The 26,179-nt window shown below is 48.2% G+C and overlaps 1 protein-coding gene across 9 annotated transcripts in view; it reads right to left on the reverse strand.

Annotated features, from left to right (window-relative positions):
• Positions 1-26,179, reverse strand: part of ZNF236 (zinc finger protein 236) — a 105,145-nt gene that overhangs the window by 3,104 nt on the left and 75,862 nt on the right. For 7 of the 9 annotated variants that reach the window (XM_024754805.1, XM_024754812.1, XM_024754809.1 and 4 more), the window contains 11 exons: positions 25,139-25,242; positions 23,186-23,551; positions 22,281-22,426; positions 21,949-22,189; positions 21,371-21,550; positions 18,500-18,655; positions 9,098-9,285; positions 5,349-5,477; positions 4,344-4,541; positions 2,095-2,224; positions 227-403 (listed from right to left, as the gene is read on the reverse strand). In XM_024754805.1, the coding sequence (XP_024610573.1) occupies positions 227-403; positions 2,095-2,224; positions 4,344-4,541; positions 5,349-5,477; positions 9,098-9,285; positions 18,500-18,655; positions 21,371-21,550; positions 21,949-22,189; positions 22,281-22,426; positions 23,186-23,551; positions 25,139-25,242 (2,015 nt within the window). Of the gene's footprint in view, positions 1-226; positions 404-2,094; positions 2,225-4,343; positions 4,542-5,348; positions 5,478-9,097; positions 9,286-10,286; positions 10,354-18,499; positions 18,656-21,370; positions 21,551-21,948; positions 22,190-22,280; positions 22,427-23,185; positions 23,552-25,138; positions 25,243-26,179 lie in introns of those variants that run through there. The other 2 variants (XM_024754807.1, XM_024754811.1) reach the window with 2 other exon arrangements.

Raw genomic sequence — 26,179 nt, forward strand, 5'->3', positions numbered from 1 at the left:
CGGGCATTCCTGGACAACGCGGGAAACAAGGCGGACAGAGGGACGCCCCCGCCCTGCCGGCACCAATGCGGGGGAGTCAGCTCGGGGACACGGAGGCCCGTCTGCGGAGCCACAGGGCACAGACTCGCCTGACCCGGACCCTGAGCCTGAGGCGGGGACGCAGGGCCAAGCCCTCGGACGGCTCAGCGCACAGAGCCGCGCGCGCCGTGCAGCCAGGACGCCTCACCCGCGTAGCTGTGGGCCCGCTTCATGTGCAGCTTCATGTTGCTCTTCTGCGTGAAGCCCATGGCGCAGTAGCTGCACCGGTAGGGCCGCTCCCCCGTGTGCTTCTTCACGTGCACCTGCAGCGCGCTCTTCTGGTTGAAGGCCTTCTCGCAGAGGGTGCAGTGGAATGGCCGCTCCCCTGGGGACAGGCAGCACAGTCAGCGTCCCTGACAGATGGCGCTCGGCGAGCACACACAGCACAGAGCAACTCCGAAGAAGGGATGCGAGTTTAACAGCAGGCTAAGGACGTTCCTCACTCAGGATGCTAACCCACAGGGTTCCAGCAAGGCCACTCCATGGGGAGCCATGAAAGACACCTTGATCAAAAGCTACGGAAAGTCCTAGAAGCACCCAGAAATAAAGGTAGAGCACATATGGTTCAAACAAAATGTTTCTAATCCATTTTGAGCAGAAAAGCAAAAAGACATTAAGGACATGGGAATCTCAAATCCAACTGACTAAAGTATGGTTTATACAGTATGTGTCAAATGGTACTGAATTGCTTTCAAGCTGACGTGGAAACTGACAAATGGAGGGAAAAGTTGCCACGCGTGACTTCTGCTGGGGGCCTGCCCAGGTGAACGCCCGCCCTACAGCCACACTGCGGAGCCCGGCCCTCCCCACGCAGCATCTCTCTCTGCTTCCACCCCCTGCGGCCCTGGCAGTCCTGCCACCCCTCGCTGTCACGCACCCACTTCCAAGTCCCAGGGACCGGGTCCCTTCCTGCCCCAGGGCCTGGCACGGCCCTTCCCCCTGGCCTTGAAGGTTCTTTCCCACGTGCTCTGCCTCGCTGCCTCTCGGGGTCACGTGCCAGCACCCCCAGGGGTCCTCAGCCCCCCAGGTGTCCCTCCACAGCCGACGACAAAGGAGGTCTTCCTGCAGCTCGCCTAGGGCAGGCAGAGTCCTAAAAATGGCCCCCAAGGTCTCCTGCCCTGAACTCTGGGCCTAGGACTATGATGACGTCATGCCTGAGAAACGCGAACGGCCACAGATGAACTAGGTCGCTCGTCAGATGACTGGGAGTGACCAAAAGGGAGACTGCCCTGCGGGCCCACTCTGATCACACCGCCCTCAGAAGCTGGGATTCTCTGGAGACGGAAGGGGAAGCTGAAGACATCAGGAGCCGGAGTGAGGATGGGGCACCCACGTGAGCAGGGACGTGGCCCCAGTGACAGCCACAGGTGCCCACTTTACACACATGCCAAACCCTTCACGTGCATCTATGCTAGTACAAACGGTGGTCGCTTCTCTTAATTATGCTTTTGAATGAACACATTATGAAGTAGCTGCACGGTTGTTTTTCACTCAAGAGCTACTTGCTGGACACCCGGTGGGCGCCGGGTCTGCGCTGACAGGCAAGGGGCATCCCTGAGGACACATGGCCCGCAGGCCGGGGAGGGCTGCCGGGCACCTGCTGACCACACAGGAGGCCCTCATGCCAGCCGGGGCACCAGCGGGGCAGGGCCTCTCGGGAGGAGGCATCCGTGTGAAGGTGAGTCAGAGACGGCCGGCAAAGGGACAGAAGGGCTGGGAAGACGATGACCCACCAGAGAGCACCAGGAAAAGGGTGGGCGTCAGACAGAGAGCTGGATACGGGGAGAGACCTCCCCGTGGCCGGGGGGCCTCGGGGGCTCAGGGAGGTCTGGTGGGCTCTGCCGGGGGTGCTCAGGGGGAGCCTCTGAGGGCTCTGGCCCGGCTGCCAGGTGAATAGAGGCCTGGAGGGGTGCACAGAAGATCAGAGAGGGTGGGAGGCCGAGCCCGTGGTCCCGAGGAGACGGAGGGGCGGAGGGGGAACGAAGCACGGCTGTGGGGGTCCCGCTGCGCGGTCACCTGTGTGGATGCGGCTGTGTCGCTCCAGCTGGCTTGGTTTGGCAAAGGCCTTCTCACAAGTGTCACATTGGAACACCCTCGGCTTCTGAGAGCTCAAGGAAGGACCGGCTTGATGCGTCTGCATGTGCTCCTGGTAAAGACAAACACACATGTGAAGAATACTGAAGATCATAACAGAACTTTACAGACTTGAAACAGGAGAGGAAAAACCGGCGCAGAAAGGCCCGTCAGTGGGAGGAGGACCACAGGCTCGCCTCCGATCGGGACCCTCCGTGGGCGTTCCCGGAGCAGAGTTGGAGGTGGTACCTGGTGGATGGGAGACCCAGGCTCCCCCCGAGCCCCTGGGCTGCATCTGGGTGGGGTGGTGTCTCGGCCTCCCTCCCTGTCGGCCACCGTGACAGTTGTTAGAGGACCGGCTGGATATTTTGCAGGATGTCCCTCAACTGAGAGGTGTCTGATGTTTTCCTCATCCCCAGACCAGGGTTGTGGGCTGTGGGGTGTGGGCCGTGGGGAGTACCGTGCCATTTCCATCCCACAATATCATCACTGCTGGCACCGACTCTGATCACGCAGGTAGCACCTGTCAGGTTTCTCCAGGGAAGGGCGGCCATTTTTACCCCCTCCCATCACGTGCCCTTGCTGCCGCTCGCCCCTATGGAGTGGGGCCACCCCCTCTTGGGGGCAGCGTCCACAGGGGCTACTCGGGATTCTTCTGCACGGGAGACTAGCCTGTTCAGTCGATCACGTTTCCACCAGTAACGACCATGGAGGTTTTGCACTGTGGGCTATAATCCAATTCTACTTTGTTTTCTTGCCCCGGCTGCTGCAGCTTTGGCCCCTAGGAACTCTTTCAGTTGCGCCCGTGTCCCCCGACACAGTCCCGTCATATACTGCATGTGGGTGTGACGGGCACTTTCTTATTTTTCTGGCACAATGTAATTTTTTTAAAATTCCAGATTTCTGAAGGTCATCAAGAGAAAGTAACTTATAAGTATTAAAAGGCCAGATTTAGTATTTCAAACTGTAGATGTTTATGGAAGAGTTATGTCTATATATAGTAACATATACGATTTTAAACATCTTAAATTTTCTTGAACCATTTTTATTCTTTTCCCTCTTCAAAAGGATTTTTTCTCTATCAGGCTGTAACGTTAGTATAGTTATAATTTCTGTACTGTCTACTAAGAGCTCAGTGCAGGCCTTAAGTGCTTTATATTCCTCAAACTAACCCTAAAATGTAAGTATCAACACCCTTATTTTATAAAGCAGGAAACTGAAGCTGCAGACCGTACGTGACCCGACCAGGAGCACAGAGGCTCTAAGTGGCAGAGGCAGAGGCACACAGAGGTCGGGCGGGGCTGGGGGCCCCTCAGGCATAAGGAGTGCTCGCCAACCTCGCCGACCTCGCCGACCTCGGGCTGCAGCCTCTGCAAGAAGACTTCGTTGGACAGTCAGTGTTTTGCTTTTAAAAACGAACACGGAGTCCTCTTTTCAGAACACATTAATGCTGGGGCTTCTCATCTCAGAAAACAGTAGAAAAAGAGGCGAGAGGTGCCAGGCAGATGGAGGCCTGGAGAACAGAAACCCGGCTTGCTGACTGACCACCTCCTCTAAAGGCCCTGAAAAAGGAAGCGTGGGATTCACTGTGCGATCAAGCGCCACTGGATTCTCGTGCTCTTGGTAACTAAGCAGCAGCAGAGGAGGGGCTCTGGCCCGGAAGTCACAGGCCTGGGCACTCCCCATGACCGGTGGTCCTGGAAGTCACATCACAGTACCCTTCCTCATTCTTTCCTCTACTGTGTGGACGTCCCAAAGTGGGACCCTCAGGTTGTCCCCAATGACTGGCAGCTACGAACAACGCTGACCTAACCCTGAGCTCGGGCGGGCATATATGCCTTTGTGCCAACTCTCATGGTGGGAGCCGCTCTCGCGTGGTTAGGTATCGCCTAATTCCCCTGCAGGACGCCAGACCAATTCTGCAGCCTGCCAGCCATCACGAAGTTCCTGCCTCTCCAGAGCCCTGCTCATAGGTGCCGACAGAGCTCTCGTACGTGTCCCCGCGATGGGAGAAACGGCATCTCAAGGTGATCTGTAAATATGTTCACCTCCACGGGCCTTTCCTCGAAAAGAGACGGGAACCGTGTCGCTCACTAGGAAGAGTCCTGACCCCACTGAGTCCTAGGCCTGTGCAGCGCCTCTGACCTGAAGCGAAGAGCAGTGACGCTGGCGGGAGGGGGGCGGGGGCGTACCTTGAGGTGCGTGGCGCGCTTGAAGGCCTTCCTGCACACGGGGCAGACGTGGATGCGCTCCCGGCCGTGCATCTCCTTGCTGTGGTGCAGCAGCAGGGCGGCCGAGGCGAAGGTGCGGCCACACTCCAGGCACTGGTGCAGCCGGCCCTCCTTCTCGGGCTGCCCACCCTGGGCCAGGTTAGGAGACACGTCTGTCACCTGGAGTGGGTCAGAAATCCCGGCTTGACGGGACCGGCGCGAGGGGTACAGGCAGCCCCGCCCCGAACCCAGCCCCCGAGCTCGGCTGTCATCTGTGGGAGGCGGCCGGCCTCCTGGCCTCCCGTGGGAGCAGCTGCAACGAGCAGCTCAGGCGTGCCTCAAGCACGCTGACCGGGCAGGCTCTGGGAAGCGGAGCGCGGCGCCAGCTGGGACCCCAGCCGCAGACCCGGCCCCCAGGTCACTTGTCGTGGCCACTGCGGGCGAGGTCCTCAGCCCTCGTCTTTACTTCTCTGCAAAGTTCCAGGAGTTTTTAGGCCTTTGTATGTGGAACTCTGTCATTTACTACGTGTTTGTCCACCCTCACCCCCGCTGCCAAACTGCGTTTAAGAAAAAGGACTAGTCAAAGGAGAAATAGGTCATGTACACACACGTGAACGTGTATACTATGAAAAAGTGTAGCAAGACTTGAAAGAATCAGCAAAGGTATGACAGGAAATCCTACAAAAGGAACAAAGGCAAATAAATGGCCACGTGCAATCTGATCAGTGGGCAAATAAAGAAGATACTGATAGATTTAAAACTACACTTCCGCATTACTGGAAAATCATGGAACAAACGAGACCCAGTGCTAACCCCCCACCTCTGGGTCCTCCCTGCTCAGCACCCGCTCGTCTCTCGGGAGACACACCTCCTCAGGCTGGCGCCGAGCCCGGCCATGCAGGACTCCCCAGGACCCTCCATCCCATCCCTTCTGAAGCTACGTTTTTTGAAAACTATGAGAGATTGTGGATAAAACGTGTGCTGTACCTGATAGGCGATTTCTTCACAGGCTGCCGACGGCTGTGGAGTGGGGCTCACCAGGATGACCTGGGGCGAGCCCGCACCCCCAGGGCCCGAGAGAGCGGGGTCCGTGAGCAAGGCTGGGAACTGCTGACCCTGGCAGAGGTGATTACTGCTTTAGAAGTTGTGACATGATCAAATCCAGTTGTAACTTAAAAGATCTCTTATGGTGCAGTAACTTCGGAAAACAAGCTGGCAGGTCCTCAAACGCTAACCACAGAATCACCATATGACTCGGCAATTCCGCTCAGAGAAACGAAAACCTACATCCACTTGAAACCGTGTACAGGAATGTGTACAGCTGCACTATTCACGACAGCCCACACAGGCAGAGAACCCCGCTATCCATGAACTGATGAACCGACAGACAAAACGTGGTACAGCTGTACAACGGAACAGTATTCACCAATAAGACAGAATGGTGGCGACACGCCTACAACGTGTGCAAGCCAGCCAAGGAGGCCGGTCACAAGGGCCAGCGTCTTGTGATGCCATTTATGGGAAGCGCCCAGAATCGGCAAATCTACAGAGAGCGGGTCAGTGGTTGCCAGGGGCTGGGGGAGGCCTGCAGGGGTGGGGTGGATCTGGGGTCGAGGGAGCGACTTGGGGAGTGACTGCTAACCGCTAATGGGACCAGGGTTCTTCTCAGGTGATGAGCTGTTCTAAAATTAGATATGCTGATGGTTGTACAGCTCTGCAAATAGACTACAGACCATTAAATCACACACTTTAAACACATGGGTGAACTTTACGATATATAAATTATATCTCAGTAACCTTGTAAAAAATACGCATATATAAAGAACATTTGTTTAAAAATCGACATAAAAACTACTTTGAGTCTTACTGCCACGCCAGCACACCTTTATCAACTGACTGTGAATCTGAGACAGAGAGAGAGAATGGATGTGGTGAGGGCAATGCAGGGAATGAGTGCAGAGATGAAGTTCAACCTAAAGGAACCAACACTACTGCAAACGCGGGCTCCATACTAAGAACACAACTCGAACTGCTACAATTAAAGCTGATTCTAAGTGTATTTCACACATCCTCAAAACACTCACTCAAAACCATGGATTTGAAGACTCCCCACCAATGCACGATGCTAAGGGGTAAGGGGTCACACGGCCACACAGAACATGGCCCATGTCTCTGGGGGCCTGCAAGCTGAAGGAGAGGCCTGCTGCTCAATGCCCTCACGGGACTGACACAGGCTGAGCCCCAACCGGGAGGACAGAGGCGAGGAGCGGGCGGGGAGATGAAACGCAGGGCCAGACGGCGCTGTGAACACTTCCTCCACCAGAGGATTTTAGGTGCACTTCTTACTGCAAAGACGCCGCCCAAGGCAGATGGGGAAACAAAGGCAACGGGGTAGAATATGGGACATATGGGGCAGAAAATAAATTTACAAGGTCATCTAGATTCTAGAAAAAAGAGAGCTTCAATTAAGATTCTTTACTTTCCATAGGCAATTTTTTAAAGAGTGAAATAATATTTTAGGTGTCTCCATCCATCAGTCCAATTTTCTCACACAAACGTGGGATGGACTGAAAAGTTCCTATGTCCCCTAATAAAGCATCATGCCCACTGCCCGCCCACACAGGGAAGCCGGCTGAATATTGCTATCTTTAAGTAGCAGTTACTGCTGCACTTCTACGTGTCTGTGGCTGGCTTTGGCCCCCACTCTGATTAGACAGTTGGTACCCAATTTTGAAAAATTAATCAAATTTGTCAATCAAAATTAATAAATTCACATTTCCTTATTTTATTAATCAAGAACAAATACAACTGCTGGCCAGAAATTCTGACACACCTGAAGAAGGGCTGGCTCAATAAATTCATATATTCCCAACTAAAGCTAAGACATTTGAGACTCTTAGCTCATACAGGTTTATCAAGGGGAAATGACAATTCCTTTTTGTTTTGAAATGACAACACTGTAGAAGAGATCAGCAGCTGTCAGGGGGAAGGGGAAGCAGATGTGGCTAAAAGGGCAACCTGAGGGATCCTTGTGGGGATGGGCGTGTTCTGCGTCCTGACTGTGCCAATGACAACACCTGGAGGGTGCGGTGCCCTGGTTTTACAAGATGCTACCACTGGAGAAACTGGGTAGGGGGTCTACGGGATCTGTGTTATTTCTTACAACTGCCTGCGAATCCACAATTATCTCAAAATAAAAAAGCTTAATTAAAAAGAATCCTGAACACGACGTGATTTACTAGCTCACGGCTGGTGTTCCGAAGGCTCGTGTCAAGTACTCTTAATGCAAATGCCCGGATTCAAAAACCAAGTGCCTTATAAAATAAATGCTCAACAATCAGCTATACTTACAGAAATGATGACCTGAATCCGCTAAAATGGCATCATCTAGAAGTCACTTATTTTTGGTTTGTATTATTACTTGCAGTCTGTTTCTTTGCTATATTTCATTTACACTGAGGTGGAAATTGTAATAATTCTCATTCCCCAAGTGCACATGAATTCTGTAGACCCCTCAACTGCTCAGGGGGCCCAGGCTGCTGAGTCAAAATCACCTGGGAGGGAGCGTTCTGGTCGGCCGCGACAGAAGCCCCTCGCATGCAGTGTCCCACGTGTTCCCCGGGGAAAGGGCCGGGCATGCTGGCAGGGGATCTCACAGGGCGTGAGCCCAAAGCGAGCAGAGGACATGTGACCGTTCTACAAAGGGAAAAGAGCGAGGACCTAGAAGAGGTAACCCATCTTCCTGCAGTCAAAACAGCCAGCACGCACCTGTGGCAGGATCAGAAGAGACCCTGCTCTGGATGCCACAGCTGTCAGCGTTTCCCTGCACAGTGAGAGCCCAAGAGCAGAGACGAGGCTCCAGCCAGGAGAGCAGGTGACTGTCTACTCCGCTGCCCAGCCTGCCTCTTCACAGCCAGTGACACGCACAGCCGGGCACACGCACAGCCAGGGACACGCACAGCCGGGCACACGCACAGCCGGGCACACGCACAGCCAGCGACACGCACAGCCGGGCACACGCACAGCCGGGCACACGCACAGACAGGGACCAGCAGACAGGTTCGCTGTCGAAACTCCTGCAGCGCTTTACTACAGGGATTCATCACTGTAATTAATCATCCTTTCTCATGAGTTTTCTAATTAAGCTGTGAAAGGTTTTTCGGCATCTTAAGCTCAATGCGTTATCTAAAATGTACACCCTTCTATCCAGCACATCTCCTGCAGGGATTCATCTAAGAACATAAGTGATGCAGAGCATAAGAATTTCCACCCTACTAGTAACAAACCCTGGATGCAACGCGGTGCCCCTCAGTAAACTCATCTACAAGACGAACGGTGGTACAGTTGTTACAAACGTCTGCGCTGCTAAAATCACTGATGGGAAGATATTCACAATATAATTAATGAGAGGGGGAAAAGTTTACACCACACGATACATACGTGAGCTCATTTCTGTAAAAGTTAGAAAATACGCATCTGTACGTATGAATAGAAAGGTTTAGAAGCGTAGACACACTCAAACGTTAAGTGCAGTTCCGTTTGGGTAGTGGATTTTTTTAAATGCTTTTCTGTATTGTCTGGATTTTCTTGTACTCCCCACTTTAACAAATTACTTTTTCAATTTAATCAGAAAAAAACCACTTCAGCTTTGAAAGAGCGTATTCAGAACACACACTCAGGAAAGTGATAAGTTCCCCGGGACGACCCCGTGGGGCAGGGGGAACACAGGAACTCACCTGAGAAGCGATGTTGAGCGTGACCGTGTCCAGCCCCCCGGAGAGCAAACCCTGAGTGTCAGCCAGGGTCAGCGTGACACTGGCCTCTGCCCCCACTCCCGATGAGGACATGACCAGGTTCTGGGCAGATGTGGCAGATGGGGACATGGGTGTTGTCAAAGGCAGGCTTCCAGCTGTGGCATTAAGTTCTACAGAAGAGGCAAAACGGGAAAGTAGGTAAGTCCAATGTTATTCGCACGGGAAGACAATCTTCATAAAGGAACGCATCTGTCATAATCAGCATTTACATCGCCTGAGCTTGCGAAAGTGCACGAAGGCAATCACAGTATCTTTGATTCCAACGTTATGGCAAGGCTTCTGTAAATATCTACATGTCCTTACACGTAAATGTACTCTGCTTCTGAAGTGTAAACAGAGAAAAAAGCCGTAAAAGAGAGTGAAAAAGTGACCCTAAGGCCCAGTCACCGCTGCCAGTGCAGAAGGAGACTCAGACAAGAATTTCCAGGACACTGTCCTCATCCAGGACCAGAGACCAGCCTGGAGAGAGGAATGAAACGGGACCCACTGAGCGACAACCAGCTCCACAGTGTAACATCTGTCAACTCTGCTTCCGTTCACCTATTCTGAAACACAGGCAATCAAAATCAACCTCATGCAATCCTTTAAATACTAATTTATCCTGCAGGACACCTTAATTTTCTTTGGAGAACAAAACAAAACACTATAATATTTTCCCCTTGTAGCTAACGATATAACAGAAAGGAAGACGTCTGGGACAGATCGGGCAAAGAAAGGAAGGCCTTCTCTTCCACAACACTGAAACTCATGCACCTACTGGCAAACGAAATGGGCGTAGCATGGTATTATCAAAGTCCTGTGGCGGGCACCAACAAAACACAACTGTTTAAAGTTTTTACTTGTAAGCATAACACACATGCACATGCACGTGTACACACACGCACGCACAATTCTCACAAGCTGTCCTTCCATTCATCTAGCAAACGTGACTTATCACCCACTTGCGTCAGCCACCGTTCCAGGTGCTAGCGACCCCAAGATGACACCTAAAGCAGAAATTCCGAACACTAGTCCCTAGTTAGGTCTGAACACAAAACACCACGAGACTCCCGCGGTCCTCTGCTGAGACCTGGGTCTGCCCGAGTCGGGCACAGGGAACCAGGCTACTTACTTGTAACTGGCGTCCTCCACAGATCCACACTCCCGGAGTCCCACACTGTGCGGCACACACCTGGAACCTTCAAAAGCAGTACAACCATTAGGAGGCTGGGAGTCTCCGCTCTGAAGCAGCCACGCGGCTCCCGAGAACCTCGCCAGCCCCCCCTCGCTCGCGTCTGCACAGCGCGCGTGCCCGGCCGCCAGGACGGGAGGGGAGTGTGGATCTGCGGAGGTACCCGGGCTACCTCCTCACCGGGCATCCCCTCCACACACCCGAACTCTCGCAAACGCATGCAGGTGTGACGCCATCGGGAGGGGTGAGGATGAACAAGAAGGACCCTGCAGGACCTGGCGAGGAGCAGCTCCACGAGCTGCCGTTCAGTCAGAACCCTAAGGAGAGGATGGGGCCGGCCGCAGGGCGCGGGCTGGGAGAAGCACGGTGGTGTGAGGGCCACGTCGGCCAAGAGCACCCCACGGGCTCAGGGATCATCCCGGAGTAGCCACGGGACTCCAGACCTCACCACAACTCCTGCAACTAAGGAGACACAGACCTTCTCCCCTTCCGACCAGTGAACTACGTCCGACGTTCTGAGGATGGTTAAGGTAGTGGAAGGTTCCAGGACGTGCAGCACAAGGAATGCAAAGAGAAAACAGGAGCTTGCGAGTTCATTAACTAAGGTGAACCCTGACACAAAGTTCAGAGAAAAGACTGAACAACTTCACAGAAGGCCAGAGCTCATACTTCAACTCAAACAGTGTGGTGGTGACGCAACCTTTAATAATGTTCTTACTTCAAGAGACTTCCCACAAGAAGGATGACCCTAGTTCAGGCAGAACTAGTCTCAATACGGTCGAAAAGAACCTGTGTTTAAAAATTTTCTTACGCATGCAATTAAATGATTAAAATAATAAAAAGCTGTAATTATATTTGTTTAATATAGAGCTCTTAGCCATATGAAAGTATTTGCTTAAAGCTCTAGAAGCCATAATTTAAAATTCAAATTAAATACTCTTAACAGGAAAATTAAGATTCAGTACTGAAGTAAACACTGTCGACTCTTACTTTTAGTTCCCACTTATTTTTTCTTATTTCTTCTATTCCCCTAGGACACATCACAGCCACCTAAGCCCTACTTCACTTCATGACTCTAACTCAAAAAGAGTAATCTTTAAAGGATTAACAAGTTCTGTGTGTTCACCAAACCCACCCTGTTTTCAGTCTTTTTGGGGATACGTCTTCACAGCCTCTAAGAAAACTTACTGATAATTTTGGAGGGTTTCATAACAAGCTGACAAGGTGTGAGATCACTTTTTTCTTGAGATTAACAAAAAAGTGGTGAGAGGAGGCGGGGAGTCGGGAACAGGAAAGGTGCCCTGACTGGCCTCACCCCCAGGAAGAGCGGGGAGAGCGTCTGATGGTAAAGTGCTCCCACTGGTAGGGGCCGCTAACATTTCTGAGCTGTTGGGAAGTAAGTAACTGACTGTACTTAAATCTAGGAGAAACGGAGGTCAAAATAACCTCACAAAGAACTAGTAAACAGAGAACTGATCCTTCTCTCACTGAAAGCAGAACTCAATTCATTCATCAACATTACCTTAAAAAGGGACTCAGATGACAATGAAAACACGGCGACCCAGAACCTATGGGATGCGGCAAAACCAGTTCCAAGAGGGAAGTTTCTAGCAATACAGTCCTACCTCAAGAAACAAGAAACATCGCAAATAAACAACCTAACCTTACACCTAAAGGAATAAGAGAAAGAAGAACAAAAAAACCCCCCAAAGTTAGCAGAAGGAAAGAAATCATAAAGATCAGATCAGAAATAAACAAAAAAGAAATCAAGGAACCAATAGCAAAGATCAATAAAACTGAAAGCTGGTTCTTTGAGAAGATAAACAAAAGTGATAAACCATTAGCCAGACTCATCAAGAAGAAAAGGGAGAAGACTCAAATCAATAGAATTAGAAATGGAAAAGGAGAAGTAACAACTGACACTGCAGAAATACAAAGGATCATGAGAGATTGCTACAAGCAACTCTATGCCAATAAAATGGACAACCTGGAAGAAATGGACACATTCTTAGAAATGTACAACCTTCCGAGACTGAACCAGGAAGAAATAGAAAATATAAACAGACCAATCACAAGCACAGAAATTGAGACTGTGATTAAAAATCTTCCAGCAAACAAAAGCCCAGGACCAGATGGCTTCACAGGCGAATTCTACCAAACATTTAGAGGAGAGCTAACACCTATCCTTCTCAAGCTCTTCCAAAATATAGCAGAGGGAGGAACACTCCCAAACTCGTTCTATGAGGCCACCATCACCCTGACACCAAAACCAGACAAGGATGTCACAAAAAAGAAAACTACAGGCCAATATCACTGATGAACATAGATGCAAAAATCCTCCACGAAATACTAGCAAACAGAATCCAACAGCACATTAAAAAGGATCATACACCATGATCAGGTGGGGTTTATCCCAGCAATGCAAGGATTCTTCAGTATATGCAAACCAATCAATGTGATACACCATATTAACAAACTGAAGGAGAAAAACCATATGGTCATCTCAGTAGATGCAGAGAAAGCTTTCAACAAAATTCAACACCATTTATGATAAAAACCCTCCAGAAAGTTGGCATAGAGGGAACTTACCTCAACATAATAAAAGGCCGTATATGACAAACCCACAGCCAACATCATTCTTAATGGTGACAAACTGAAACCATCTCCACTGAGATCAGGAACAAGACAAGGTTGCCCACCCTCACCACTATTATTCAACATAGTTTTGAAATTTTTAGCCACAGCCATCAGAGATGAAAAAGAAATAAAAGGAATCCAAATCGGAAAAGAAGAAGTAAAGCTGTCACTGTTTGCAGATGACATGATGCTATACACAGAGAATCCTAAAGATGCTACCAGAGAACTACTAGAGCTAATCAATGAATTCGGTAAAGTAGCAGGATACAAAACTAATGCACAGAATCTCTTGCATTCCTACACACACCAATGATGAAAAATCTGAAAGAGAAATTAAGGAAGCACTCCCATTTACCACTGCCACAAAAAGAATAAAATACCTAGGAATAAACCTACCCAAGGAGACAAAAGACCTATATGCAGAAAACTATAAGACACTGATGAAAGAAATTAAAGATGATACAAAGAGATGGAGAGATATACCATATTCTTGGATGGGAAGAATCAACATTGTGAAAATGACTCTACTACCCAAAGCAATCTACAGATTCAGTGCAATCCCTATCAAACTACCAATGGCATTTTTCACAGAACTAGAACAAAAAAATGCACAATTTGTATGGAAACACAAAAGACCCCGAGGAGCCAAAGCAGTCTTGAGAAAGAAAAACGGAGCTGGAAGAATCAGGCTCCCGACTTCAGAATATACTACAAAGCTACAGTAATCAAGACAGTATGGCACTGGCACAAAAACAGAAATACAGATCAGTGGAACAGGATAGGAAGCCCAGAGATAAACCCACGCACATATGGTCACCTTATCTTTGATAAAGGAGGCAAGAATATACAATGGAGAAAAGACAGCCTCTTCAATAAGTGGTGCTGGGAAAACTGGACAGCTACATGTAAAAGAATGAAATTAGAACACTCCTTAACACCACACACCCAAATAAACTTAAAATGGATTAAAGACCTATACATAAGGCCAGACACTATAAAACTCTCAGAGGAAAACATAGGCAGCACACTCTATGACATAAATCACAGCAAGATCCTTATTGACCCACCTCCTAGAGAAATGGAAATAAAAACGAAAATAAAGAAATGGGACCTAATGAAACTTCAAAGCTTTTGCACAGCAAAGGAAACCATAAGCAAGATCAAAAGACAACCCTCAGAATGGGAGAAAATATTTGCAAATGAAGCAACTGACAAAGGACCAATTTCCAAAATTTACGAGCAGCTCATGTGCAGCTCAATATCAAAAAAACAAACAACCCAATCCCAAAAAATGAGCGGAAGAGCTAAACAGACATTTCTTCAAAGATATACAGACAGTCAACAAACACATGAAAAAATGCTCAACATCACTAATCATTAGAGAAATGCAAATCAAAACTATAATGAGGTACCACCTCACACCAGTCAGAATGACCATATCATGAAAAAATCTACAAACAGTATGGGGGGTTCCTTAAAAAACTACAAATAGAACTACCATATGACCCAGCAATCCCACTACTGGGCATATACCCTGAGGAAACCATAATTCAAAAAAAGTCACGTACCACAATGTTCACTGTAGCTCTATTTAGCCAGGACATGGAAGCAACCTAAGTGTACATGGACAGATGAATGGATAAAGAAGGTGTGGCACATGTATACAATGGAATATTACTGAGCCATAAAAAGAAACGAAATTGAGTTATTTGTAGGGAGGTGGATGGACCTAGAGTCTGTCGTACAGAGTGAAGTAAGTCAGAAAGAGAAAAAATACCGTATGATGCTAACGCATATATATGGAATCTAACAAAAAAAAAAAGGTTCTGAAGAACCTCGGGGCAGGACAGGAATAAAGATGCAGATGCAGAGAATGGACCTGAGGACACGGGGAGGGGGAAGGGTGAGCTGGGACGAAGTGAGAGAGTGGCATGGACATATATACACTACCAAATGTAAAACAGAGAGCTAGTGGGAAGCGGCCGCATAGCCCAGGGAGATCAGCTGGGTGCTTTGTGACCACCTAGAGGGGTGGGATAGGGAGGGTGGGAGGGAGGGAGATGCAAAAGAGAAGAGATATGGGGATATATGTATATGTACAGCTGACTCACTCTGTTGTACAGCAGAAACTAACACACCACTGTAAAGCAATCATACTCCAATAAAGATGTTTAAAACAAATAAATAAATAAATAAAGTATTCTAAAATCAAAAAAAAAAAAAAAAGGGACTCAGGTAAGAACAAAAAGACACTGTTAAATTCCTTAAAAATCTGTGCTAAATTTCAAGCCTCTACTAATAATAATTTTCTGCCTCTGAAAGGGTACTTATAGAATACGTGCCCATGTTCTAGGAAAACCCTTTGTCATGGGTGTTACCTGGATCGGATCTGGAAATGGCCTTCAAACCCATATCACACATCTGAACAAAAGCACATGCTTTCGTCCTGGATGTGAAATTCTGACTCATCGGGACACATCGACTTATTTGTAAATCCCTAAATGGTAACAGCCTACTTCCAACTAAGGCGCAAAGAGCCCAAAAGCTGCCCTAGAAACTGGCAGCCCACCACGCGCTGCTCACACAGAGAGTTAACGACGACAACCAGGCGCACAGTCACCATGCTCGTCCCCTGCCCGTGAGACCATCACTCTGTATCTGTGGAGGCAGATGTACAAGGTGGAACACCCATTGTCTGACTCACAGAAGACAGATGCTTTCCACAGGTGATCAAGGGCCTGCAACATGACTTTCACCGGGTGACACCGAAAGTTTGTATTTTGGTGCTCATCTTGGAAGAGGCGTGTTTAATCTCAAAGTCACTTCAATTCCAGTTCTTATTGGTGTGGCCTGAAGCTCGGCCTGGGGCTGACTGATTCTAAGATAAATGTTGCCCATTAAGATGCAATCTCTTGACAACAGGATATAGATGAAATCAGCCACTTAATTATAACTAGCACTAGTGGAATACGAAAACCTCTCTAAAAACATCTGCTTAGAGTCAAGGATCAAGTGGTTCAGCGTATGAAGAATCTTTTCCTATATTCAGGATTATTCGAAGATGCCAAAGGTATTTGAGATCGTAATACAACTGAGTTGCTTATATAAAATTAATCCTGTATTTATAATAACTGCTACTACATTATTAAACAAATGTCCTTTAGTTATGAGCACATCTTTTATTTTCTAATATCATGGAACTCCTGAAAAAAATTTTTTTAATAAGGTACCAAATTAAGCTAAAGTAGCATCAAAAAAGAAGAAGAGAGAAAAGTTCTCAGCTGGCTCTACAACAATAAGTCTTAAGAGAGAAAAAAAAAATTAAATCAGAAGAAAGGGGCCTGCGTGTTGTTTTTAAAGAAATATCAGTGCACGGCATACAGGAGCCCTGTACACAACTGACCGCTCTTCCCCTGCCCGTGAGACCATCACTCTGTATCTGTGGAGGCAGATGTACAAGGTGGAACACCCATTGTCTGACTCACAGAAGACAGAGGTTTAAAGAAATACAGGTGGCCAGAACAGAGTCCTCTGCGTCCCTGGGCTCTCCCTCCATCCCCTTCTCCATTCTGATCAGAACATCACCAGCTTTAAGTAATCTGCTGTACCAGCGAACGTCCAGGGTCACCAAGTAGCGCAAAACACCCCTCCATTTAAAGGGAAACACCTAAAACTCTCCTTGTCTTTCCATCGATTTGCCCAGGACTCACTACAGACATGAAGCAGGGCTTCCAAGGAGATGTAAGATTCCACCACCTACAGCCAGTTTACTCCTCAGGGAAGCAGGAGGCGGGGAGAGCCTGACATCCCAGCATTCCAGGACAGAGACCCCCACCAGAGCGTGACACCACTCATTCGGGCCAAACACAAGAGACACATCTTCACGTTGCAACACGCACCGCGCACCACGCAGGGTGAGAGAGGTGATCAGAACCCCAGAGGTGATAAGAAAGAACACAGTGTCTAGTCCTTTACAAAAAGACACAAACTAAGACTTTCAGGAAACAGCTGCAGAAACAAGTTTGCTATGTAACTTGAGTAGTACATGATATACTGTAGAAGTCTTACCTATTACAGGCTAAATTATAACCTGAAAGTACTAGCGTTCATAGCCAATTATAATATAAAACAAAATTCCCCTTAATTGCAAACAAAACCAAAAGACTCTCATTTCAAATTAATAAGTACAAGAATTCAGTTCTGGGATACAATTTTCTTAGAGCCCCAAAATTAAACAAGCAAACCGACGCAGGAGGGACAGAGCTAAGAGCAAAGTAGAGACGGGAACACACGGAGAGCAGTGGTACAGTGGAAACGGTCATCGGCCGCAAGTCCAGATTTTGCATCTGCCCAGATCCGCCAACACGTGATTCCAACCAGGCTCTTAAGCAGCCGGGTGTCAGTTCACCCTTCAGCAAAGGGGAGGGGTGGACAGAAAGCCCCTCAGGGTCCTGAGTGGAACCTCGCTGTGTGCAGCTGTCTCGGCTCCCCGCCTGCTTCACTTCATCAAGTCCCCGCCCTGCGGCATCTGCAGACCCATCAAGCCCTCGCTCGCGGGGGAGAAATGCCCCCCCACGGCCAGGGCTCCCGCCTCGGGAGGCCGCCCCGACCAGGTCAACCCCCCACCCCTGAGACGTGCTCCCTGGGCGCCCTTCTCCCCTTTATGTATCGCTACTGCCGTTCATCCTACACTGATTTACGGCTTTCTTCAATAAACGTCTGCTCTGTTCGTTTCTAGGACCCAAAATGCAAGGGGACCGTAGTTGCCTTGCCCAACATGACACACCCAGATTTAGTAGACTTCTTACCATACAGTATGCACCACAGTCTTTCAGTGAATAGAAGAATTACTGGCTAAGAAAGCATTTCAATTAAGCACGAAAAAAAGTCTAGCTGGGGGTACAAACATATCTAAAGATTAAATTTTTTTTCTCAAAAAATGATATACAGAGCTGGAAAATAAAGAGGGCTAAGAAAGTAATGAAATCTCTACAAGGTAAGGCAAACAGGTATGGCATCCTCAACTGTTAACGTTTACTTATGAAGCTGTGACCTATTTCACTGGAGCTCTATTTTTTATTAAAGCCTAGACTTCAAAACCTTAGTAAGATGTCTTCTTTTAATTCTGCCATCCTACATTCAGCTGGTGCCCAAACATTCTCACCGCAGGGCACAAAGTAATGAGCCAGAGGCACTTTCCGCCTGGGTGACACAGGGACAGCTTTGTGACTTGCAGACATACACAATGCCTTGCATATTTGAATAAGATTATTTACCTTTGTTCTTTAGAAGGTGGAAACGACCTTAAAAGGTTAATAACACTCGAGACAGTTCTGTGTCCTAGAACTATACATAAGCCACTGATCATCACAGAATCACATCAAACGTATTAGAACACACAGTTGACACACTCGTCACGCAACAAGACAGGTGGCTTCTCTCCGCTGACCAGGTGCAGAGCCCTATAACTATGAAATGCTATGAAGCCTCTCGTGGCTGGATCGTTAGCTGCATACCTGAAGCGTTTAATGTTGCACTCTGTGAAAGAAGCTGATCATTGCTTATGGTCAAGGTGGCACCCGTAGATTGACTATTGACTGCAGGTGCGGACAATCTTATGCTTCCGTTCAGTTCACTACTTCCATTAGAACTGTGCTGAATAAGATCTTGACCTAAATAGAAATTAATACTGTGATACCTGAGAGTAACACATTAATTCACATACTGGCAAGTATGTTAAACTTATAATAACATCCTTTTAAAAGTGAAAGCTATTTCATTTTTAATACTATTTAAAGAGAAAAAAAAAATGAAAATAAGACCATGAAATACATTTCCCAAAATGAAACTACCTGTTCACACTTTTTAAGCTATAAAGTTTTTAAGTGCGTCTTAAGAGTTCTACTTTAACCCAGAATTTAGGCACTTAGAGCTACACACTTTGTTGAATAAAACTTAAACCGAATTGGAAATACTTCCAAACACGGTAGACTCCCAGCTGCAGCATCGAGGGGCACGAGGGAGGGTACCAAGGCCTCCCTTGCGGCAGCAGTGGCCGCTACAGGTCTCCTGCGGGAGGGTCACTGCCCCACGGCGCTCTGGACGCGCACAGCAGGCTCAAGCACGCCGTGATGTACTCCCACCGAGAGACATGGGCTTCCGTCAGCTTCATTAGCTTGTAACCTTTACATTACAGCATAATTGTATAATGTAATCAGATAGTATGGAAACAGAGGAACATGAAAATTAAAAACCCGAGCTGTTTCAATGAAAACCAAAAGACAAAAGGATGCTGCACTCAGCTTCATAATCACCGGCACCCTCATGCCACACTAGAGAAACAGAACTGGGGAATGAGTCTGTGCAACAGGGGTGGAAGTGTGGGCAAAATAAAACGTGCAGAACTCCTACCAGCAGAGCAGACCCATTTTCAAAGACCTGCGGATAAATGCTCAAAATCGTGTAGGCATCGTTTTTCTGACACTCTGCTTGACGTGGCTTTCTATTAATAACTGAAGACATCAGGTAAGAGCACTTTTACTTACACGACAACTGGGGGAGACTGAGGACCCTCCTCGCCTTTTACCCAATGTTTAACTTCTTTCCCAAACAGCTTAGGAATTGCTAAAGGTCTGTACACCTTAACTGAAGTAGTATTTGCATTCTAGCATTCAAAAGCATTTATAATTCTATGCATTCATGGAAAACAGAACATTCGACAAAATAACCAAACATTTCTAAAGCACAGCTAGATGCTTTCCACAGGTGACCACAAATTAGAAGTTTTTCTAGACTTCTCAGAATGCGATAAGAAAATGTTGAGTTAGTAGTCCCCACAGCCAATTCTCATTACACACAATAATGAGAAGTAAAGGAATAAGAAATCTTAAGCCCAGAGTTTGGGCAACCCTTATATTTCCTCAACTGACAAAGATTTCTCCTAGGATAACCCTTTTAAGCTTTTTTTTTTTTTTAATTGCAGTTATATTCACCTAATACACTAAAAATTAACAATAAAATAACTAAATGATCGATAATAGGAAAACATAGGAGAAACAGAAGTACAAGCCACAAACACAAAAACACATTTGCCGAACTATATGTTATGTGTTTTTTGTACAGGACTAGCACAACCCCTCAAATATTGAGATTATGCAAAAAAAGTTAATTCCATCAACAAAACAGCTTTCTGAAAATAACTCTTCCATGTTTCCAACATTAAAATTCAAATATATATATATATGTATATAAATACACATATATTAAATAAAAAAGAAGAGAGTTAGTGAATTTGATAAAATTCAAAGTTAATTTCTGCTGCCTGCTAGCATCTAAAAACCACTGCGTGTCACTGAGAAGCAAAGCTCCATCCAGGAATAGCTCCTCAAACTTCTCACATAAATTGAAAGGAATAAAGACACCCCTTAAGAAAGCAAGCTTTTGGTTTTCTTCTCAATAACTACTCTTTCTTTTCCAATAATGATTTTTGCAGAAATCTCAGGCAACAGAGGTAATAACTACACTGACCGCTCACACGGCTATCAGCCCAGTATTCCAGCCACTGCCATACTGTGTCTCCAGGGAGGTTATTTTGACCCCAGCAAAATGTTTTTCTTTTCTTTTTTTTTTTCTTTAAAAAACAACAATCTCATAAGGTTGTTATGAGACTTAAGTGAGTTAGCATTTGTCAAAGTTACTAGAACAGGACCTGGTGCACTGTAAGGGTCAAAAAATTGTTGCTAAATGTAAGAACCACTCGGTTAACGTGAAGAGCTCACAGCTGAGAGTCATGTGGGCAAAGCGCACCTGTAAAATACGCTCCAAGCTAACTCAGATGAGAACGTATTGTGAGAATTAATGCTCTACACGGGGAAGAGCTGACCGTGAACATCACAGGCCTGGAACAGGGAACACATCAGCTGGTGACTCACATGGAGGATGAGCTTGCCAATCTCGGTGGCCTGGGCTGCCAAAGGGTGTCTTCCACCCACTTATCTAGTTCTACCATAATTTTCTGCATAATCTGAGAAGAATTCTGAAAAGGTCAGGGGGGTAGGTATCTGTAATCTCCTAGTGTAACCACTTATACCAATTCGACTCCTTTAGCTCAAAGGAGCATGGTAAGAATTATGAAGCCATGGTTTTCTGCTCTTGGTTAAACAAGATATATGTGACGAAGCTACCTGGCTCAAACTGGACGTGCCGTGAGGAGCCACCACGTTTAATCCCTGGTATCAGATGGGAGCTGCAGGGTGATGATTCTCACATAAATTACAAACACTTCCTGAGGCACTGGATTTAGGCAAAGCTCAGTCTTGCAGGAAAAAGATACAAGAAAGAGTTACCTAAACTGCAGGTGAAAGGATTTAAAAAATTTTAAGACTAACCGGAGATGGTCAGGGTGATTTCCTGCGGCGACCCCGAGGACGACGCAGCGGTGGGCCCGGCAGCCTGCGCCAGCACCTGGCTCAGGCTCGAGTTGTTAATGGTCAGGGTGATCTCGTGGGGGCCACTGGAGGTGGACACCAGGCCTTGTGATGTCATCACCTGAGAGAGGTCTTGCGTCCCTGGTCATCGTTATAAAACAGAACAAAGCTGGGCTTAAAAAAATAATCATTTCCTCCTTGTTCATATTAAAATATTTTAGTGCAACTGTTACTTTAAAAAGAGAAGGATTCAAAATACAGTATCAGTCATCTCTAATTCCTTAATCTGAAATCATTTAAAAACAAACAAAAAGCCTTATGAGGAAACAGGAAGCCGGTTCCATGAATGCAATCTCTGTGCATATACTGACTAAACATCATTTATCGTCAGAAAAGCTTACTTTATTCTTAGGACATTTATTCGTTAAGCTTTATAAAGAGAAGAAAACAGCATCCCAGTGTCCCCAGACCAAATCTGTGACTGTCAGCAGCGAGCCGAAACTCCAGCTGTCACAGTCAACCGAAGCGGCAGCTCTCACCACTGCTGCTGGTGGTCAGCACGGAATCCTGCTCCGAGAGCGGGCCTATGGTCAGGTTGGCAGACGTCACCGTGGGCTGCAAGGACAGGCCTGAGATGGGCTGGAGGACCACGCTGGCCGGGACTGTACTGTCTGGTGTCTGAAGGGAGCTGTGCTGCGGGGCCAGGCCGGGCTCCACGGTCGGCTGTGGAGCAAGCAGGTTACCCTGCTGTAGCGTCTGCTGCAGGACACTTGGGTCAATCTGAAAGCACAGAGGTTGTTGTGATGGAAATTTCACGCTGAGTGTGACTCAGACCATCTGAAAGCACAGAAAAGCCTGGTGGGCGTCGCACCTGTAGCGTGATATTATTAATGCTGGAAGCGTCGATCCCAGAGATTTGAACACTGGGTGCAACCAAGTTAGCAGCCAACTGTAACTGTATGCCCTCGAGGGTGGCCAGGCTTCCATCTGTCAAAGACACTGTCCAGTCGCCACCAGCTGCAGAGGAAGAACAGGAATGACTGCGTACCAGACACTTTCTCCAACAGGAAAAACGCACTGGGTTTCTAAATACAGACGTTCTAAACACATACCGACATGACCTAGCTAACAAATACTGATATTTACTTTACATAGGCACGTACATACCTAATTTAATCATCACAAAACAAACCTTGTGAAATAGAAAATAATATTACCCATTTCAAGCACATCAGGAAACTAGGCTCCAAGAGATCACACCGATGAGCCCAGGGTTTAAAACAACGCTATTATCTTGTCTTATTACGCTTTAATCGCACCGTGGGTCATGACACTGAAAGAAGGCCACTCAGGATGTCCAGCAGCTCCTAACAGTTGCTACGTTACTTGTGAGTGCACAAAACACCCAACTGACTAAAATTCAATGCTTTTCAAATACTGTGTGACCAAAGAGCAATTGGATAACTCGTATACGAGAAGCAAGGTTCACGGGTAGCTATAAATTACGTCTCGCTATTAAGTTTGTGAGAATACTAAAAAAGAAACAGGTTTAAGCCCACCAAACTAAATAAAGAGCTGAAGCCTGAAATGCAGAAGTGACGTTAGAAAGAATGGGAAACGGAAAGGCAGCTGCGTCTGGAAGTCGGGACTTCAACCTCCCGCGACCTCGCGGGAAACCCTCAGGAAGGGCAGTGTCCTGAGGCTGAAGGTCGCGCTGCCCACCCCACCCCCACCGTCCCGGCGACCACGGCCCTGGTGCCTGTCAGCCCTACTCACCGGACACGGAGGCGGGAAGGACGGCCTGGCCCAGCAGGCCCTGCTGCAGCAGACTCTGGTCCAGCTGCCCCGCCAGCACGGGGCTGTTCATGATGAACACGCTGGGGTCGGAGGAGGGCGGAGGGGGCGCGCTCACGGGCTGCGGCCCTTCCGGCGGCCCCCGGGGCCCGGGCTTCCTGGCTTTCTTAGGGTCCGGTTTGTAGTGAAACTGCATGTGCGTCTTCCTCCGCCCGGACGTGCGGAAACGCAGCTCACAGTGGGGACACTTGAACGGCTTTGCTCCTGTGTGCAAACGCATGTGGACCTTCAGGCTCCCCTTGGTGGAGAAGGCGTTGCTGCAGACGTGGCAGCTGAAGAGCTTCTGACCTGGGAAAAGAAGCCGTGCGTCAGCGGGCTGGCCGGGTCGCCCCCGTCGGCCCGCAGCCTGGCTGCCACCGCGCTGCGTCCACCATCCCCTCGCTCCGGAGGGCCGGTGGCCGGAAAACTTAAAAGTAAGCGAAGTTCACTGTCGAGGATCCGAATTCAGTCTTTCCACGACACGGAGGCACACCAAGCCCTGCCGGAAGCAGGGACCCGCCCTGCATCTCGGGCTCCGCTCCCTGATTTTACGAAGCGTAAGCTCACACCTCACCGGTCTTCTCCGCCGACAAAGGGGCGCCCGAGCCGCCGGCACAGGTGGAAGCCGCCCGGCAGACTGCACTCCGGGCGCACGTGCCCAGCTCCTGGGGCGCCAAGTCCTCTAACACACGCGCGCTGCAGGGTGAAGAAGGCCCGGCGGGAGGGGCTGGGCGCGGCGGCAGGGCCCTGGGGCTGGCGGCGCCTGCTCCCCTCGCGCTGCTCGGGCCGCAGAAGTCAGCTGAGGGGGGCCCTGGAAGGTGTCTTCCCAGAGACCCTCTTCCTAGTCCTGACGCCCAGGAGCCCACACGGAGGCTTGGTGCGCAGGAGGCGTCCTTAGGGTGGCCGGCACCTGCCGCGTGAGCTACCACGCAAGACCCGGGACACAAAGCCACTAAGCGGGTCCCTCCTGACCCTCGGCAGCACCCAGGGCTGCAGGGGAGGGTCAAGCACAGATCCTAAGGAAACAACAGAAGAACTGTCCGTAGAATAGGCAGCTGAAGGACTTCGTGTATCTGTTTACCTAATTCCACACACGAACCCATCAGAAAAGAATCACAGGACTTTATGCCTATGTGTGAAATTCCACTTGTACTCTCCTTGGCCAATTCTGCTTACGGCCAGAACTTCAGAGTGTAAATTGGTTTGATAGTCATAATCCTACGCGTCCTGACGACGCTAACATTTACTCCGTGTTTACCAGGTGCTACTTTTACTTTTCTAGGCAGTTTACACCGGGGGGTGGGGGGAGGGTACTCGTGTTTGCCCCATTTTCTACAAGAGGGATGGGCGGGTCAGAGAAGTGGCTCACAAGTGAGGACAGACTCCAACCGGGCAGAGGCCCGGGCCGCCTCCTCACCCACGAGGGCACACGGCGCACAGTCAAGAAGCGAAGCTTGCGTACCTTTTACTTAGGGTGATTAACCTTCAGTTCCTCACATTAGGTGAAGAAAATGGCCATGAAATTTGGACGTTAACTGTTTTCCTTTATCAGATTTTCCCCCCACAGAAACAGAATTGCTACCTGGTAAGTGTAATCAGATTTGAGAAATCCCCAGTTTTCACAAAATTTCAACAAACTGAAACTCTGGCCTGAATGAGACTAAGAGGTAATCTTTCTAACACAGGTATTTAACTCTGAGTGAGACAACTTACAACGCCACATCTGGGACCTTTCTCCATGTTGGGAATCACAAATCCTCCATATTCATTTCTTCATGGTTCCTGATTTTTAAGCTTCGTTTCATCTTGAAAGTATGTATGCAAAAAAAATACACAGGAACAAGTACAAAATGCTGTCGGAAGGCATCTACCAACAGTGCAGGTGTTTGCTCTTACCTGTGTGAGTCTTCACATGGCAGTCCAGGGTAGATTTAACAGTGAAACTCTTCCCACATTCATCGCATTTATATGGCTTTTCTCCAGTGTGGATTCGAACATGCCTAGCCAGAAAGCATTTGCAATTAAGTGTCTTTCTTTTTAACTTTATACGCATTTACAAACAACTTCATGATTTAAAGTTTATAGCTATCCGTATAAATAAAAATTATGCGTGACTATGTACTGAATAAATTTAGCAAAACAAAGCTTTTAAGCTTCACTCTATATAAATAGTACCATAAACAAAAACCCACAAGACAACAAAGTAATCTGCAAGACCAATGAAAACAAGGCTAACTTTCCTGAAAACCAAAGAGAATCTTACAAATCAGCAGTAAGACAAGAAATATCACAGTAGAAAAACAGGCAACACACAGGCAGTGTAGAGAAGAAACACACGCACCCAAATGCCACATGAAAAGGTATTCTCCAGCCTCAGAATTTAAAAGGAGCAAGTTAAAATGACAAGCCATCCCTTTCCCATCTGTCTGACGATGACCCACTGTCGGCTGGGTGGCCTAGGAGCAGGTGTTCAGAGGCTGGGGGATGTAAACGGCACAGCCCTCGGAGGCCAGTGGGTGTGTCCATCAGCACTGACCCCGGACACCCACACAGGTGCACACAGAGCACAGGACAGTGGGGCTGGCCTAGTGATTCCACACTGAAAACTAGGCAGTCATCAACAGGGGTCTGGGATGCCCACACGACAGAACAAGACGTCGCCGTGAAGGATGAAAGAGGTGGGCAGGTACTGACAAAGCTGTCTGAGACCCCACAATATGTAACAATTAAACCGAGACCAGAATTGCGTAAGTTAATGCTGACATGTGAGTAGACATTTCTGAAAAAAACGCACAGAAGAAACTGCTGATAGCGCTTGTCTCTGGGGAGGGGGAGGCTCTCCCTTCATAGCCTCCTCCGCTGTTTTCGGTCCTGGCTCGCTTCACCAGGACGCCTGTCCAGTACGCAGTGGGGGCAGCTGAGCCTCGCACAATTGTT

The sequence above is a fragment of the Neophocaena asiaeorientalis genome, unplaced genomic scaffold, assembly GCF_003031525.2.
Source record: "Neophocaena asiaeorientalis asiaeorientalis breed wild unplaced genomic scaffold, Neophocaena_asiaeorientalis_V1.1 scaffold124, whole genome shotgun sequence".
In the NCBI taxonomy this organism is placed as follows: Eukaryota; Metazoa; Chordata; class Mammalia; order Artiodactyla; family Phocoenidae; genus Neophocaena; species Neophocaena asiaeorientalis.